Raw genomic sequence first — 18,354 nt, 5'->3', positions numbered from 1 at the left:
GAATTTCAGAAAAAGACCCCAAAATTTGACCAAAGAACAGAAGATTACAGTTGATGGTATACAATCTATGCATACGGTTCATGCATTGGGGTCTTGTGTGTGTGTGTGTGTGTGTGTGTGTGTGTGTGCACTAACCCGACTCGAAGAGGGAAGATTTATTTCTCAGACCATGGGAGTCCAGACATCACATGCAGAATGTGTCCCAAGTGACATGAAGTTAAATGATATTAATTAGGCAGAAACAGCTACATCTTTTCCCCTTCTAAGACAATTTTTGAGCTTTGGACATGAACCTGAAGAAGCAAACATGATTAAGGCATGGTGTCTTGCCATCAAATCATTGTTATGCATGATATTGATTGATGGTTCTGGACACCACTGTGCCCGGCCAGTAGTGTTCAGACAGGACTGTTCTACATAATCTTGTCGATGCAATCAAATGGCCAACTTGGCATGAACTGATGAACCTGTCTGTAATAGACCGAGCCAAACCACTTAACCCGGACCAGTCCAAGGTTGATTGGCTTAGGTCTGACTCATGGATATGGTTGAGAACAGGCTGTGCACATCATTTATGTACCCCAAACAGCTAAGAACCAAACATGATCACGAACCATTTACATGATATCTGCCCACTGTGGATTAAGATGTCTAGTGATTGTCAACAAAAGTTTGTGTATAGCATATTGGCAAAGTTTAAAATGGCAAAATTTTAGCAGCCAAATTGTCATGTGAAATTGAAAATATTCATTGTTCTCACATTTTTGCCTCCAAAATATTGGCAAAAATTAAATATATTTATAAGAAGAAATAAAAATAAAATTATATAAAAATGAAAAGGTGTTGTTTTTCCATTAAATGGCCAATATATTGGTACATATCTTGATAAAAACATGATATTTTTTATAAACATTAATGTGGCAATATTTTGGCCATTTAAAATGGCATCCAAATATTGCAATTTTTTCACAACATTTGTCACTATGGCTACTTGTTCTATATGCGACCTCAAGGAGCCACTTCCAGCTGCTTAATCATCGTAACTAGGGGCACAAATGGATCGGACTTGGTTGGGTTTCAGATCTGAATCTGATATATTCTTCTCAGATATAGATCTTAAAATAAGATCTGATCTAATGCATGTTCCGATCAGATTCATGATTATATGATTGGTTCTTTTTTCTGATTCTTCTTTTGTTAATTTGAACTGATGATTTGTGTGTTACTGAGGCATTTTGAAGGTCCAATCAAATACACCACATGAGGACCCAAAAAATATTTGAAGCTATTGATGAGTTGTGGAGCCTGATTTAGAGTTTTTGCCCTTGCACGTGTTTGAATCCTATTGCAACCACTTCATGCAAAACCTAGAACACTAAGTATAGCCCCGAAGAGTCCACTTATAGAATAGTGGCACAAGGGCACACTTGAGGTGAGGAAGATCCAAAGTTTCTGAAATTCAAGCATGCAGCTCCTCTGCTGATGACCATCCATCTCAACATTTCTTGAGATGGGCACCACGCCCATCTTGAGAAATGCCAAGATGGGTGGTTGTCAAGCAGGTCGCTGCATGCCTACCATGCTGCGACGCTGCATATGATATAAATAAAGTCTTTCATAAAACATGACCTCATATTGGCCCATCAAACTAAACCGCATAGCTAGGGTTGAAAACAAGCAGAACACAGGTCGGATCATGAAGGATTTTAATTTGAAATTGGCTTTTAAAATTTAAACTACTGATCTAAGTCTAAGTTTGAACATAATTTGAAAAATATAAAATTGAATTGAATGTCGTAAGCCCGATAGATAGAATTTTTTTTATGACAAGAAACTCTCGCCAAGAACCAGATCACTTAATGGGCTCACCATAAGAGAAACCATACCCAGATCCTATAAAGATTCCATGAACTATACCGGGACCATACCTGGTAATATAATGTTTAACATTGAAAAATTATGAATCTTAGGCTGAACTTGGGTCAGGCCTGAGTCTGGTTGGAATTTTCACAAACCATACCCAGCTCCATATATTAACTGAACCCTTTGGGTCTGACCTTGATTCTAATCGGACCTTCTTGTTTATCAACAAAACCCTGACTGTATAGGTTATGGTGCGGGTTGGGTCCAGGTCAAACCTGAACCATTTATACTCAACTTGGATGTGGCAAGGGATGGCACTCGTTCATGGGTTTCAAATTTGTGAAGTTTTGTTCCTTTTCTTCTTTTATTTCATCAAACAGTACAAAACCTTGATTTATATTTGGTGGGCACCCTAAGGGTTTGGGTGTGGATGATCCCAACCGAGGTTTACTTCATAAATGAGCGGGCTCGCTAAGTAACCTGATTCTCAGCGAGGGTTTCACATCATTAAAAAAAAAAAACTCCATGCCTTTTAGGACAATGTAAGGAGACCAACCAAGGGGGCTCAGCTTTTCTGGCAGGAGCAGTTCACCTTGTGTTGGGACATTGCCCAAATGGTATGGTTGTATAACGGGTAGGGATCTGCTTAACCCAGCTTTCTATAAGGAGACAAAAAAAAGTGTAATAGTAAAAAAAAAAACTTTTTTTAATAAAATAAGTTGACAAACATTATATTATTTAAAATATATATCAACATAATCCATACGGTTAGTATCAGTGTCAGCGTGTCCGATGGTGTCTGCAATGTCACTAGAGACACGCAATCAAAGTGGAGATCTAGGGGGTTAGGGTTAGGCCACAGTATACCTCACCGGATCCGACCCGTTTCTCCGGAGAGAAGATCTAGGGCTTACGAGATCGTACGGAGCAAATGAGCCAACCGTTACCCGTCGGATCAGAAAGCCACGTGTCCATTTCTATCTTCTTCTTCCCTACTAAGAAACGCTTCATATCTCATACAGACAGAGAGAGAGAGAGAGAGAGAGAGCGTTTTCCGGTGGCACGAAGCGATCGGAACGATGGGAGGAGGGACGATGAGGACGATCGGAAGGATGGTCGGCGTCGGAGCGGTGCGGGGGTCGTCGGTGATCCCCCTGGCGGAGCAGGCAGCGGGCGTCCTGAAACCCGCCCGCGCGGCCTCGACGTCCGTCGCCTCCGGTGGGGACGGCGGCGATAAGGGGAAGGTCATCGTCTCCTCTCAGGGCAAGGCGGACACCTCTGTTGCCCGGAGATCGGCGTGGGAGATCGACGATTGGGAGTTTGCCGGGGGCGAGAGCGATCCGTTCGAACCGGAGATCCCGCCGCCGAGGCTCGTTTTTGGGCCGCCTCCGACGAGGGAGGAGGCCGTCGAGGCTACGGCTAATCTGAAGCACACGTTGGAGATGTAACTGCCTTGTGCTCTATGGTTTTTTATGTCGATTGATCGTTCAATTCTATTTTTTTTATTAAATTTTGGTTCTTATACATTAATCTCACGAGAATTTGTGTTTCATTGTGATTTATTGCAATATATGGATATGTTAGTTTTGAATTTCGGTAGAATTGCATTTTCTTAGTCTAGATATTAAGATTTGTGAAAAAACCTATTTTCTTGGTTTTCTTTAGTAATAAGTTTGGTCTAGCGTTAGGGACAGGATTATGGTTGAGGAGATATTAAAATTTACATTGCTTGTTTGAATTTGGTGAACTTTTATTTTTCTTTTTGTTTGTCATTTTCTTCTATAATTATCTTTGGGGTTTAGGGTTTTAAAAAGCCTTGCGATTAATTATAATATGCAAATTGGGTTATCCTGCTTTTACTCTTTTTGTCTAGCTATCAATATCATGGAAAAATATCCTTTTTTGTTCCTCTCATTTGTTCTTGAATTGGTTAGGGTTAGTTTTGGGCATAGTAACAGGAAGTGCTGAGAACCAGTTGGAATCACGATTTCTAAGAAGTGGAAAGTAGAAGCAATTGGGAATCGTGATTCCTTTGCATAGGGATTCACCATCATCATCATCATCAAGCCTTATCCCAACTACATGGGGTCGGCTTTAAGAGTCATGTTTCTCCATTTCTGTCTATTTAGAGCTAAAATTTCGGTCACTTTACAATCTTTCATGTCACCTTTAACTGCCTCCTTCCAAGTCTCCATTGGTCTCTCTTTTTCTAACTCCTTCTACTTGTACCATGTCAATCTTTCTTACAGCTGCCGCGATAGGTCTTCATGCAACATGTCCAAACCATCTTAAACGACATTCACTTTTTATCCTTTGTTGGTCTGACTCCTAGGTGCATTCTAACATATTCATTTCTAATTTTATCCTTTCTTGTAACCCTGGACATCCATCTTAACATACGGATCTTTGTAGCATGCACTTTGTCTTAGCCGCCCAACATTTGGCTCCATATAATAGTGTTGGTCTTATAGCAGTCTTGTAAAAATGTCTTTTTGGCCATAGAGGTACTCTTTTATCACATAGCATGCCACTATCTTGTTTCCACTTAACCCAACCGTCATTGATCCCATTAGTGATATCTTATTCAAATCCTCCATTCTGTTGTAACCTTTGCATAGGGATTATGGTTCCTAAATATGAGAATTGTGATTCCCATGACGTAGGAACCCCGATTCTCTTAGATGGGAATCCTTGTTCCCTCAGGAATCTTGGTTCTTGTGTTGAGAAATCCTGATTCCCTTAAGAATCCTTATTCTTATGTTCACATGATTTCAGATATTTCTTTGTAAATGATTCTACATACTGCTTTTTGCTCACTTCCTGCTATTCAAACCTTCTAAAAAATTGAAGTATCCACCTTCCAATTATGATTCCCACATTGCTTTCAAATTCCAATTCCCGCTCTATTTGGAACCTGCCTTTTGAGAATGAAAAAGTGGACTCCATAATGGTCATGGATTTAGCAAAGAGGCATTTTGGGTCACTCTTTAAAATCCATTAAGGGTTCCTCATTTCCATGGTCATGATGTTTGAGATGTAGTTTTTACCCTCATAAATGAATTGAAAAGGTTATCAGTGTGACCATCGGAAGTGTCATTGGTGTAGCATTTGGTACTTACCACCTCACCCTGGTGGTAGCTGAATTGGGGAATTGGAACTGGCAAAGGTCATGGCAGTTCCTACTTTTCCCCTCTTTCCTAGCTTCCAAGCAGTTTTGGAAGTGGGGATTCCACACTTACCATTCCAGATGGTCACTTTCCAAACAGATCCTAAGTGTTGGAGATTCATGTATGTGTCAACACCAAGTATATTATGTAAAGAAATAGACCTTTGGGGTTCTTGAATCTAGAGAAACCTCATTTCGTTTGACTTGGATTGTAACTGAATCTTGCCTATGCACACACTTAGTTGTCAAAGGCAGTGCCTAGGAGCAGCCCCACTGCCTAGGCTTTTGGGTTTGGGAGGTGGGACCCTTTTTTACTACCTAGCTCGCCTAAGCACCACCTAGGCTGTTAGTGCCTATGATTAAGGACAACAACAACAACAACTACGCCTTCATCCCAAAACAATTGGGGTCAGCGATATGAACCAAAAAAGAAAATCATTTTGGGTCTTCCACATGATTCCTTTTCCTCCAATCATTTCTATCCAATGCCATGTCCTCGGTGAGGTTCAAAGCATTCATATCCTTTCTTATCATCTCCATCCAAGTCTTCCTAGGCCTACCCCGACCTCTTTTAACTAATATATTTTCCCATTTCTCCAACCTTCTAACTGTAGCATCATTAGGCCTTCGCCGAATATGTCCAAACCACCGTAAACGATTCTCTCGCATCTTATTTTCAATGGGTGCAACACCTACCTTCTTACGTATCTCCTCGCTCCGAATCTTATCTTTTATTGTATTTCCACACATCCATCTAAGCATCCGCATCTCAGCTACACTCATTTTTTGAATATGATGTCTCTTGGCAGCCCAACATTCCGTACCATATAGTAAAGCGGGTCTAATAGTCGTCCTATAAAACTTTCCTTTCAGCCGCAATGGCATTCTACGATCGCACAGCACTCCAGTTGCACTTTTCCATTTCATCCATCCAACCTTTATCCTATGATTTACATCTCCATCAATTTCTCCATACTTTTGAATGATGGATCCTAAATATTTGAAATAATCATTCACCGGTATTTCTTGCTCACCAAGCTTCACTACACTCCCATCACTACTTCGTTGCTTACTAAACCGACATTCCATATATTCAGTCTTACTCTTACTCAACTTAAAACCTCTAGCTTCCAATGTCTGTCTCCATAATTCTAACTTAGCATTAACCCCAACTCTAGACTCATCAATCAAAACAATATCATCAGCAAACAACATACACCACGGTACATTTTCTTGAATTGATCTCGTAAGCTCATCCATCACTATCGCAAATAGGAAAGGGCTTAAAGCAGATCCTTGATGTAACCCAACCGTTATCGGAAAATTGGTTGTCACCCCTCCACAAGTGCGGACATTGGTTACTACTCCTTCGTACATATCTTTAATTATACTAATGTACTTGAGAGAAACACCTTTCTTCATCATTGTCCACCAGAGAACGTCCCTAGGAACTCTATCGTATGCCTTCTCTAAATCAATAAAAACCATATGCAAATCTTTGTTCCTCTCTCTATATCTTTCAATAAGTTGTCTAAGAAGATGTATAGCTTCCATAGTTGATCTTCCAGACATAAAACCAAATTGATTCTCCGATATCATGACAACCTTCCTCAACCTAGACTCAATCACCCTCTCCCAAAGTTTCATAGTATGACTCATGAGTTTTATACCACGATAGTTTGTGCAATCTCTTATATAAAGGCACCAAAGTACTCTTCCTCCACTCATTAGGCATCTTATTTGTTCGCCAAATCAAGTTAAAAAGATTTGTCAACCATTCTAAACCTTTCTCTCCCAAGCATTTCCAAGCCTCGATAGGTATACCATATGGGCCAACTGCCCTTCTTGATTTCATTTTCTTCAAAGCCTCTGCAATTTCTTTCTTTTGAATCTTGCGCATGAAGTCACGATTTATCTCATGAAAAGGAATGGAGAAGTCTCCAAGATCTTGAGCATGACTATCATTAAATAGCTTATCAAAATAATCTTTCCATCTCTCCTTAATCTCCTCATCTTTGACTAAAACCCTTTGCGTTTCATCTTTGATACATCTAACCATACCCACATCCTTCGATTTCCTATCTCTCATCTTTGCAATCCTATAAATATCCTTCTCGCCTTCTTTGGTATCCAACTTGTCATAAACTTCCTTATATACCTTAGCCCTCGCGTTTCGAACAACTTTTTTAGCTTCCTTCTTTGCTATCATATACTTCTCCAAATTCTCATTATCACGACTCTTACTTAGATTTCTATAACACTCTCTTTTAACCTTAATAGCTAATTTGACATCCTCGTTCCACCATGATGTATCCTTACCTAGTGGTGCACCGCCTTTAGACTCACCCAATACCTCCTTAGCCACTTTTCTCATGCCACCCGCTATCTTATTCCACATTGATTCTGAATCCTCCTCGAGACACCAATCAACTTCCTTAACTACCTGCTCTACAAACATTCCTTGATTAGCTCCTTTCAGAGCCCACCACTTAATTCTAGGATCTATCCTATGTCTATCCCTTTTGCGGCATTGTCTAATTCTAAGATCTAAAATTAAGACTCTATGTTGTGTAGCTACACTTTCTCCCGGTATAACCTTACAATCGATGCAACAACCCCTATCTCTCTTTCTAAGTAGGAAAAAATCTATCTGACTCGTATTAACCCCACTTTTAAAAGTTACTAGGTGAGACTCCCTCTTCCTAAACCAAGTGTTTGCTAAGATCATATCATAGGACAAACAAAAATCTAAAATCCTTTCTCCACTTTCATTTCTTTCTCCTATACCATAGCCTCCATGGATACTCTCAAATCCATCCCTACTAATGCCTACATGTCCATTAAGGTCACCGCCGATGAAAAGCTTTTCTCCATAAGATATCCCTTGTACTACTCCATCTAAATCTTCCCAAAATTGATGCTTAATGGAATCATTTAAACCTACTTGAGGTGCATAAACACTAATAATATTAATAATATCCGTACCTAATATTAATTTAATAAGTAAAATTCTATCACCCTTCCTACGGACCTCAACTACATTATTTATAAACTGACGACTCATAACAATCCCTACTCCATTCCTATTCCTATTTATTCCTGTATACCAAATCTTATATCCCCAAGGTTCTATCACTTTTGCTTTCTCACCTACCCATTTGGTCTCTTGAAGACATAAAATATCAATCTTTCTCCTACACATAACATCTACTAACTCTACCAACTTACCAGTTAAAGACCCTATGTTCCAAGTGGCTAACCTAATTTTATGGTCAAGGACAATTTAGTATTTTTTTTATTTTGCCAAGGGAAAGGGCATAGTCCTTCCCCTGTTTCTCTCTCTCACCCTTTCCCTTTTCGTTCTCTCTCCCTCAGTTTATTGCAACGAGAAGAAGAAGACTAGAACGTGTATGCTCTCTCTCTCTCTCAGTTTTTTTCTTCTTCTCTCTCTGTCTCTCCCCCCACCCCCCCCACACACACACACACACTTTTTCCCTCTTTCCTTTTCTTTACTTCTTGTTTTTTCTTCCTTTTTCCTTTTTTCTATGAATTATGTTTTTCATATATATATATATAACTGATAATCTTGTGTTTCAATTATATATTATATATTATGTGTTTGTGTGTAATTCATATATAATTTTTCTGAGTTATATTTTTTGGTTGGCTGTTATATATGTGTGTAATTCATTGTTGTAAGTATTGTACTGTATCATACAATACAATGCATATTGTTACTATGGAAAATAATGATACAATACACACTCATATTACAGTACGAGTGCATGTCGTATTTGTATCGTATGATACATAGTGTATCTTGCGATACACCTTCGACACACTTTAAAAAGGGGTGACTCTCATTTGTCTTAAGGACATATCCACGCACCCTAAGAGTCGTGAGAGCGATTTGGGGGTTGATCCGTATGCAAGAGAGAGGGCTTCAGTTTGATTAAGAGTGGATTTCCACCATTTTCACTCAAGAAAGTGGGTTAAGGTAAAAAAATCCCTCTTCTTTGCTTCTTATTGAGTTTTTTTTTAGCGAAGATGGCATCAAATGATATGACATGGCAATGGGGCACTCAAGTAATGAGTGGAAAATGATTGAAAATCGAGTGCAACTATTGTCATACTATTTTTTTGGGTGGTATCTCTCAGTTGAAGCGCCATTTAGTTGGGACACATCTCAATGTTGCGGCTTGCACATCAAGGAATTTGCCAAATGTCGTGAAATCACGATATCAACAATTACTCACTGGTCTGAGAGAAAAAAGACAAGTAAAAAAGACAAGTGAGGCATAAATGGAGTATGTGTTGCACTAGGAGGACAAAGATGAGCTCCTTATTTCTGATCTTACAACCTTTAGCATAACATCAAAATTTTAAAGTTTTGCGGTGAATGGAAAATGTGTGGTTGGTGCTAGTAGCAGTAGTGTCGCTGGTACAAAAAGAAGATGAGGGGAGTTCTTCGAGAGGAGGTAGAGCTAGAGGCTCTATTAGGAGTTTTTTTACCTCCTAGAATTGTCCCTAGGGTACAACCCAATATTCATAGTATTATGATTTCTTAACATTAGTCAAGCAAGCGAATGTTGCAGTTGAGAAATAGTTTTATGATGCCTGTATTTTTTTCAATACGACAAATTCTTTTCATTTTCAGACCATGATAGATGTCATAATCAGTATCAAGCTTGGATATAAAATGCCTTCATATCATGCTTTGAGAAAAAAAAATTTAGATACTAATGTGAATGAAGTGAAGGTATATTGTGATGAGATGAAGCAGTCATGGAGAAAAACTGGGTGTAGCATCATGGCAGATGGGTGGACAAACAAAAAGTCAAGGACCTTAATAAATTTTCTCGTGTATTGCCCCAAAGAAACTACATTTTTTAAGTCAATTGATCTGTTTGATACGTCGAAGACAACACATGTATTGCTCAAGGTATTTGATCAAGTTGTGAAAGAGGTTCAACCTTAAAATATTGTTCAATTCATTATTGATAATACAACAAATTGTAGGGCAGCAGGTAAAGAATTGGTAGAAAATTATGGGTCATTCTTTTGAACCTCGTGTGTTGCCCATTGCATAGATTTCATGCTTGAGGACATCAGCAACATGGATGAGATAAAGCACTCAATTGAATGTTGCCAAGAAGTTACTAAATTTATTTACAATTATGCATGAATTTTGAGCCTAATGGGAAAGTATACTAGTGGTGCTGAGTTGATTCGTAGTGTAGTTACTAGATTTACTATGATTTTTTTTATAGTGCAAAGTCTAATAAAGAATAAAACTACAAAAAAAATATTTTCATCAGATGAGTGAAAAGCATATCTTCATTCATAAAAAAAGCCAAGATAAATTGTAAATATTGTATTTAGAAGTGAATTCTGGGATTCATGCGTGAAGTTAAGACTAATTATACCTTCGATAAAGGTACTTCGATTGGTTGACAATGACAACAAACCAAATATGGGTTATCTAGGTGATGCCATGAATAAGGCAAAAAAGGTCATTAAAGATAATTTGAATGGAAAGAAAAAATTGTATATACTTATATTGAACATCATTGATCATAGGTGGACTGAACAACTTCATCAACCTCTTCATGTTGTAACATATTATTTAAATCATGCATTTAGATACTCTCCTACGTTTAAAATAGACATGAAAGTCAATAAAGAACTTTTGGATTGCATTAAAATGTTGAACCCTGATTATGGCATTGAAGAACAAATTCATAAAAAATAAAAAATTATGATAATGCATTGTATAATATAGAGAGACCTGCAGTAGTGTGAAACCATGCCATGATAGGTTTAGGTAATTTATTTTATCTAATTCAATTTTAATTTCATATTTTTATTTAGTTATGATGTTTTGTATTATTGTATGTGTTATTGTCTTATTGATTTCTAATTTTTTTTTTCAAACATGTGGTGGACTAGGTTTGGAACATGGTTGCCAGTTGAGGAAGCGGGAGCGAGAAGCGAGGTACTTTCAAAATTTTAGGAAGCGGGAAGCGTGGGACCACTTAGGAGCGAATCGAGAATCATCTCGGAAGTGACCTAGGAAGTGAAGGGGAAGCAAAAAAAATAAAAATAAAAATAAAAATAAAAATAAAAAATACAAAAATAAATGGGAAGCGCGCTTCCCATTTAAAAATGGTGCTTCCCCCCCACGCGTTACCTAGGCGCTTCCGATAACTCTGGTTTGGAAGTGATGTTCCAAATTTGGCAGCATTTGTCATTCACATTTTTAGTCAAACGTATAGTGCAAGTGGATGCAAGAGAAACTAGAGTGTCTATGAGCAAATATATATAAAACGAAAAAATAAATTGAAGCACAAAAGACTCAATGACCTCGTCTACATTCGCTACAACTTACGATGAGGCAAAGGTGTATAAATTTATAAAGTTTATTTGTCATTTTCATATGTTTATTTAAAGTTTTTTTAAATCATACGGAGCCCAATTAATTTTAATTTTTCATGTCATCTTTTTACTTTTTACAGAACTAGGAAAGTTATCATGAAAGAGGCACAAAGTGCAATTTGATCCCATTTGTTTGGAAAATTTTGATGTATTGAATGCATGGGTTTAAGAAGAAGCATACATCTTGAATGAAGAAGACATTTAGTTGATCAACGTAGAAGCAACACAAGAGGTAGATGATAAAAAATTCACATACATTGAAAACGATGTGAATGTCGAAGGAGGAAAAGAAGAAGAAGATAATGATGATGATTGAGGGTATATTTTTAAAAAACTTGCTTATTTAACTGTCAAGTATTCATAAACTTGGTTATTATGTTTTTTTTTATGTAATATGAAGGTACGAGTCTTGTGACATGTTTTTAATTGTAAGATATTTAATATTTTGTATTGTTCTTGTAAGATAGTTGATGTTTGATGATGTCTTATGCGGCTGATAGAGACATAAATGTTTCATATGTGATTTTATGGTTGTATTTTGTGCAATTCATCATTGTTTCATGTGTTACTATTTTTTAAAAAAATTTAGTTATTTTTCTTGATTTTTTATGATGATTTTGGAATTTTTAAAAAAATTATTAAAAATTTATGATTTCTAACAGTACAATACGATACATATCTTATTTTTGGCCCCACCGATATGAGTAATAATATGATACTTGCAACCTTGGTGTAATTCATATATATTCACACACACACACACACACACACACACACACATATATATATATATATATATATATATATATATATATAGTTTTTTTGTGTACTGTTTGTGCTTTATATTTGTGTTTGTCTCAATTATTATCTATTTTCCTATATATATATATTGCAACAATAAGGATTTTTTGTCTTAATTCTTGGCCATATAGTTTCTTTTTAGGATATTTATAGTTTAGAAATGAAGATTAACATATGAGATGTTGGTTAAATGTGATGTTTTTAGTTATCATGAACTATCAATAGTTCAATTATGACTTATGACATTTTAGTATGATTTTGATGTGAGTTTAATGTTGTTAAGACTTTAATTGTGTTTAAATTATTTAGTTACATTGTCAGTTGCATGGTTTGTTTATTCAATTGTTTATTTCTTCTGCTTATTTGTCTATTTCTGATTTTATATCTATTGTTGTTAATTTTTTTGTATACATGATTTTAATTTTTGTATATTGTTTATTCAGATTGTTAGTTGTATGGTTTGTTTATTCAATTGTTCATTTATTCTTAACTTTTTTGAGTAGGTTATTTAATATAATTGCTTTACAGTGTTCAACGACATGTGTTTTGTCTATTGCTTATTGTTGATTGATTTTATGTTGTATACATGTTTGTTTTTAGTTTTAGTAGTTTGTTTATATATTTTTGTGTATTTTTATGTTTTAATTGGGGTACCAAATAGTCCACCTAGTCCCCGACTAGTCTTTTTAGGGGTCCACCGCCTAGGTACCACCTACTGCCTTTGACAACTAATTGCACACACAGTTTTAATCTACTGCTTATGGAGGCATCCATTAAACAAATAAATTACTTGTTGATTGCCTCTGGAATGCGTTCTATATGACCTTTTTGCAGTGTTTTTGCTCACATGCTTCCTTTTTTTTCTTTTTCTTTTCATGACTCTACAAAACTATCAGGATGTATTTCTCCTCTCCTACTGCTGCTGGTAGTGCTGCATCTCATGAAGCAGAGACCAAAGTTTGTGTGGCTAGTGATCATGCAGTCATCTCTCCCTCAATGCATAATAATGTGTTGCAAGCATTTTCATTGCTTAATGAGAGAGCTGATGTTCAGGTGACCGCTTTTGATATGCAGTTTTTTCTTTGTTGTTGTTGTTTTGTTCATTATTGTTGTTATAACTTCTTTATGATACCCTGGACTACAGAACATTTATTAGTTCCTCTTAAGAGTTACAATTGCCTGAGACCTAAATTATTTTCATGAACTGACTTTCTTAAATTGCATTCTCTTTCTTAGGAAATCTGTGACTGTCTCTGCAAGTTTTTTTTTCTTGGTTCATGTTGCTGAAAAATCAATTAGTCTTCCTGGCACTGTTGAAAAGAACTGGATTCTGTCCTATTTATCTGGATAAAGATTTACCAACCATGTCTTAGATTCAAAAAGTTCATTCATACATTTTGAAAAGAGTAGACATGAATTTCTTGCAACAGAGATGCTTTATTCATAGCTTTTGATGTTCATACGTTCTCCTTAAATACGTAAATTAATAATGATTTTGGAATGATAGTGGTAGTTGAACTTAGATTATTAGGGTTAAGTTTATTGGGGTCATAAATATCTGATTGTATTGCTCTTGGGGGCAATGTCTTGTTTCTCTTTTAACCATCTTTTCTTCTGTATTTGTCCTCCCTTCAATAAATCTTTTTTTCTTTCCCTTGAAAAAAATGTTCAGAATATCCTTAGTGGATTTTTATGTTGGTGAATGGTGACCATGATGATTGGTGTAGGAACATGATTTGCAAATGTTTTAGGGATGTGTGTGGCAAATGTTTCTGGTTGATGAGCAAAAAATCTGAATCTATGATGACCCTACATTAAGGATTCATGGTGTATGTTGGAGATCCATGACCCAGGGCTGATGTTTGTGAGGGATACATTTTTGCTGATGGCCAGTTTTTGTTTCTTCCAATGCTAGTATTTGAGAGATCAGGCATACTGTTGAGAGGATTCTTGAATTGTGGAATACTGTCTAGTTAACTCATTCCGTTGGTTCCTCCATTTTTCACCAGCAGTAGCTTGTATTGTAGGGTGAAATTATCATGACCTTACAATGTGTTTTGCTTTAGTTCATAGATCTAGGTGGTCTATTGATGACTTCAGTTTTTACTGAAAGGTCTTCATTTTCATTTTAGGCAGGGAGTCCAACATGGGTTATAGTAGTAGCTAAATGTAGAGTGACAGCTAGAGCACATTCCAAATAATAGCTTGGTCTCTCATTGTACAGTAAAAAGTGGTAAATTTACAGAAGAAAATGGGTCACTTGGTGAGGGATTAGTGTACAAAGTCACTGCTTGATGTGAGTCTGTAAGTGTCATGGCGTGTCTTATGTGATATCTGTTGTCATGTTGACGCAAGGCAGACACCCACAGAGTGTCTGAGTGACATAGCATCAGGTCTATATTTTGGACTTAACAATTGAATCAGGCAACTGACTGACAAGTTGTGCCGTGTTTATCTTGTTAATTTTGCCCAAACACTAGGTCTTTGTTTAGTTGAATTTCTTTGCCCTTTTGTTTTTAGTAATATTTTGAAAGGCAAATATTTTTTGGCGCGGTTCCTTGTATGTTTCCTTGTCTTTTGCATGCAGAACATGGTTGTTTCACTGGCCTCAGACCAGCATATCTGGGAAGCAGTTCTGACAAATCCAACGGTTTTGGAGTTCTGCCAGTCAAACCATACAAGTTAGTTACTTACTGGAACCAGATTTCCCTTGTTATGTGTTCTAGACCTTCTTACTGTTGCCTTTTGCTTTCTCTCTCCCTTTTCTTTCCAGGTCTCCTTGCCAAGGGTGCTGCTCAAAATGTAGCAGTAAGTGAGAATTTCGGAGCAGGCATTGCAACCTCTGATGGATCACACGGCCGATTTTGGAGCTTCATGACTGATATGAAGCTTAAAATGTCTGAATTTATTGATAAGGTATCTGAAATTGCCCTCGGTTTCATAGGACTAGGGGCTAAGGAAAACTCTAAAGATGCCAATAATGACTTTGTTGGAACGGCAATTAGATCATCCTTCATGATTGCTGTCATAGTAATCTTGGTGGTTCTTCTGAAGAGGGGATCCTAGGAAGCAGTTGTGCTTATATAATTTGCTGACAATACAGATGCACAAATATAAGGGTGCTTTCTTTAAATCTGTCCCTAGCTTTCAGCTGGTGCTTGCTTTTGTACAGAGTATATACAGTAATAGTAATATGTCACGGGATCATATATGAACATTGTATTCTCTGACAATCGGGAGAACTATTGTGTGTGTTTTCTCCATACACATCCCAGTATATTATGCTTGTTTATGAAATGTGTTAAAAGGCTTAGCGTTGCTGTCTTTGGCATCTTTATTTTGTGTCAGTCATGCATTTGCTGCTCCTTATATGCTTATATCAGCTGATATAGTGGATCCTGATTGAGAGTTTATTGTGAAATTGTTCAAAAGGCTGATCATGTTTTTGAAATCTAGTGCAGTTGATGTGAAAAGTGAAAACACGCACATACACACTGCAGATAGCGAGTGTGTATAAGTTGATATCAGTGGTCCATGCCATTCATCCATGGTGACAGTGTCAAACAACCATCGGATTTGCTATTGTCTCAGCGTCAGTTATTTGGATGATATATGCCGGATCATCGCAGGAAAGTAAGCTATCCGTCCATGGATCTTTGATGCTGTTGATCGCCATGAGTGAACAGTATCAGAGCGACCTCTGACAGTTTATTGGCAGGGGTGCCCCTGACCCTGATCCGCGCTCATTTTCATGGCATTGTCACCAATGTCGTTCTGGTTAATGTGGTTCACTATCTTGAGTCTTGTAACGGATGCTGTGACTACCATGGATGTATAAATTAATGGGATAGTGTTTGCACAACTCTTTCTTTCTTACTTTTTGCCACATCTGATCCCCCAGATGTGATCTACATGTTTGGTTTAGTAAAAAAGGGAACGCTTGGATCCTTTATTTTGTGTGCATCTTATCTTTCAAGAATTGAAAAATCAACGGCCTAGAATGTACTGCACTCTCAACCGTCGGGGGAATCATATGAACAATTGATCCTTACTGATTTTACCACGTTGAACACGTTCATTGAGTCAGATTTGGTCAAAACAAATCTCCTATAAGTTTCAACAAGGGTAACCAATATTTTTCTTAAATCTGTTTAGATAGATAGTACTTCACTAATCTATTCTTCACAAACACAATTTTGACAGAAAGTGGACAGTAGATTTGCCAGAGAAATAGTGATGGCCGATATTCATGGTAATAATAATTCATGCACTACCAACGGGAGCTCAGCTTGTCTGGTAGGAGCAGCTAATGGACCAGGCCGGCTCGGTCAACAGCCCATCCAGTTTACTAGAGGGCTGGGTTTTGGCTCATTTTTTAATGAGCTCGGTTTGAAGAGAAGCCCATGGCCTGGCCCAACGGGCCAATGTGAAGGGGGGCAGGTCTGGCCTGACCCAATTTTAAAATGTATAAATGCTTGACTGAAATTATGTGTTAATGAGAGTAGCAAGTTTTCATGCAATTATTTCTTAATTTGTGCAACTAATTAGGTAAATAGTATTAATTAACAACTAACAAGTTCCCATGCAACTAATTAAGTAAATAAATAATAATAGTTATTCAAGTTACTATGTAATAGTTAATTTTTAAAAAAATTATATTATTAAAAAACTTAATAAATAACTCAGGCTCATCGGCCGGTTCGAGCCCGGCTCACGTATATAATGGCCTGGGTTTCAGCCCAGTACCTAACGAGTCCGAACTTAAAATCATGACGCAACCCTGCCCATGGCGGGCCGGATAGGGTTGACCCATCGAGCTGCCGGGCCAGTTGCCCACCCCTATTTGGGCAGGTTCAAAACCCAAGTATAGTTGTACTGTTGAATAACAAAATAAAGATAATTCATGTAAGGTGTCACTCATCATTGCTGAGAGAAAGCAAGGGGCCCACTCGAGATGCTAGACTATGCATTTAACATTGCAAAAGATGGTTCGGTGGGGTCCATGAATTGACAATTTAGGTTCTCATTACAGCCTCTCCTATCAGCATTTGGTTGATGAGTTACTGATTGTGGGACAAAAGCTTTTCTTTGGCTGCAGAGCCAATTAAAGCAAATGATGCTTTGATTCCATTCGGTTCGGTTCCAAAGCCTGGTCAAGAAGAGCTCTTTGAGGCACTGATGCAAGTCGAGTGCAGTTTTTCTTTTCTCCTTTGAGCTTTAGATTCCCTATGCATGCTTTAATCAGTGAAGGCTCCTCTGATTGTTTTGGGCATTTGTGCTTTGTGTTCCTTCTTTCTGGGTCTCTTGGGCAAAGGTTGGTCCTTTAATGGATGCTAAAGCAATTCAAGTGAGAATCCAAGTGTGAGTCAATCAAGTCATTCCCATGATTTTTATGCGTTTTCACAAGGTTGGTTTTGGCAATTCATTGATGTGCAGAAGCTTTTCATTTTTTTGAGTACACTGAAATGGATGGTATGGCGAAAGTATATGGTTCCTAGATAAGAATCTCTCTCTCTCTCTCTTTTCTGATGTGACAGTGTAGGCATGGAGGAAGGATGGACCAAGGTTGTCAGTATCTATGCTAATGGACCTACCTAAATTGGCCAATTTGTACCGTATCGGTGGAAAATCAATAAGAAATTACCTGAACAGTTTAATTTTCAAATAAATTTTAAACATGCTTAAAAATAATTTTTGATATTATTTTAAATTTTAAAGTTATTGATGAGCCATTAGTAGAGTAATGACAACGAGATTACGTGGCCATATTAGAGTAATAGCGGCGAGATTCATGGCTTTGCTGTTATTGATGAAGCTAATTGCATGAACAAAACCCCCCAGTTATTTTTTTTTATCAATAGAAGCAAGATTTTTTTTGCTGAAAAAGAATAGCAGCTATTAACCTTCATCCTCGTGTTTTTGACATGTGCCTTTCTGTGGCTAAAAGTTTGACCGATTCAAAATGATTCAGCCTGAACCGGAATTGGTTGATTTCCTGAATCAATTCAGTGTCTGAGACCATTCTTACAACATTGGGATGGACTCTTATCATTGAAGCTTCTACCATTTAAAACATTCCTAAAGGTTGG

General features: G+C 37.3%; 1 protein-coding gene across 1 annotated transcript; it reads left to right on the top strand.

Annotated features, from left to right (window-relative positions):
• The first annotated feature begins 2,886 nt into the window (after nt 1–2,886).
• Nucleotides 2,887–15,599, top strand: LOC149844468 (uncharacterized). Its single transcript, XM_089994528.1, has 4 exons — nt 2,887–3,307; nt 13,162–13,318; nt 14,853–14,946; nt 15,039–15,599. The coding sequence occupies exons 1-4, from the start codon at nt 2,943–2,945 to the stop codon at nt 15,329–15,331; spliced, it is 909 nt and encodes a 302-aa protein (XP_089850654.1). The 5' UTR covers nt 2,887–2,942; the 3' UTR covers nt 15,332–15,599.
• Nucleotides 15,600–18,354: the final 2,755 nt, after the last annotated feature.

The sequence above is a fragment of the Nuphar pumila genome, chromosome 2 (genome assembly GCF_984573655.1).
Source record: "Nuphar pumila chromosome 2, dmNupPumi1.hap1.1, whole genome shotgun sequence".
Lineage (NCBI taxonomy): Eukaryota > Viridiplantae > Streptophyta > Magnoliopsida > Nymphaeales > Nymphaeaceae > Nuphar > Nuphar pumila.
The sequence above is the reverse complement of the archived record's forward strand: the minus strand, read 5'-3'. Positions and strand labels throughout refer to the sequence as shown.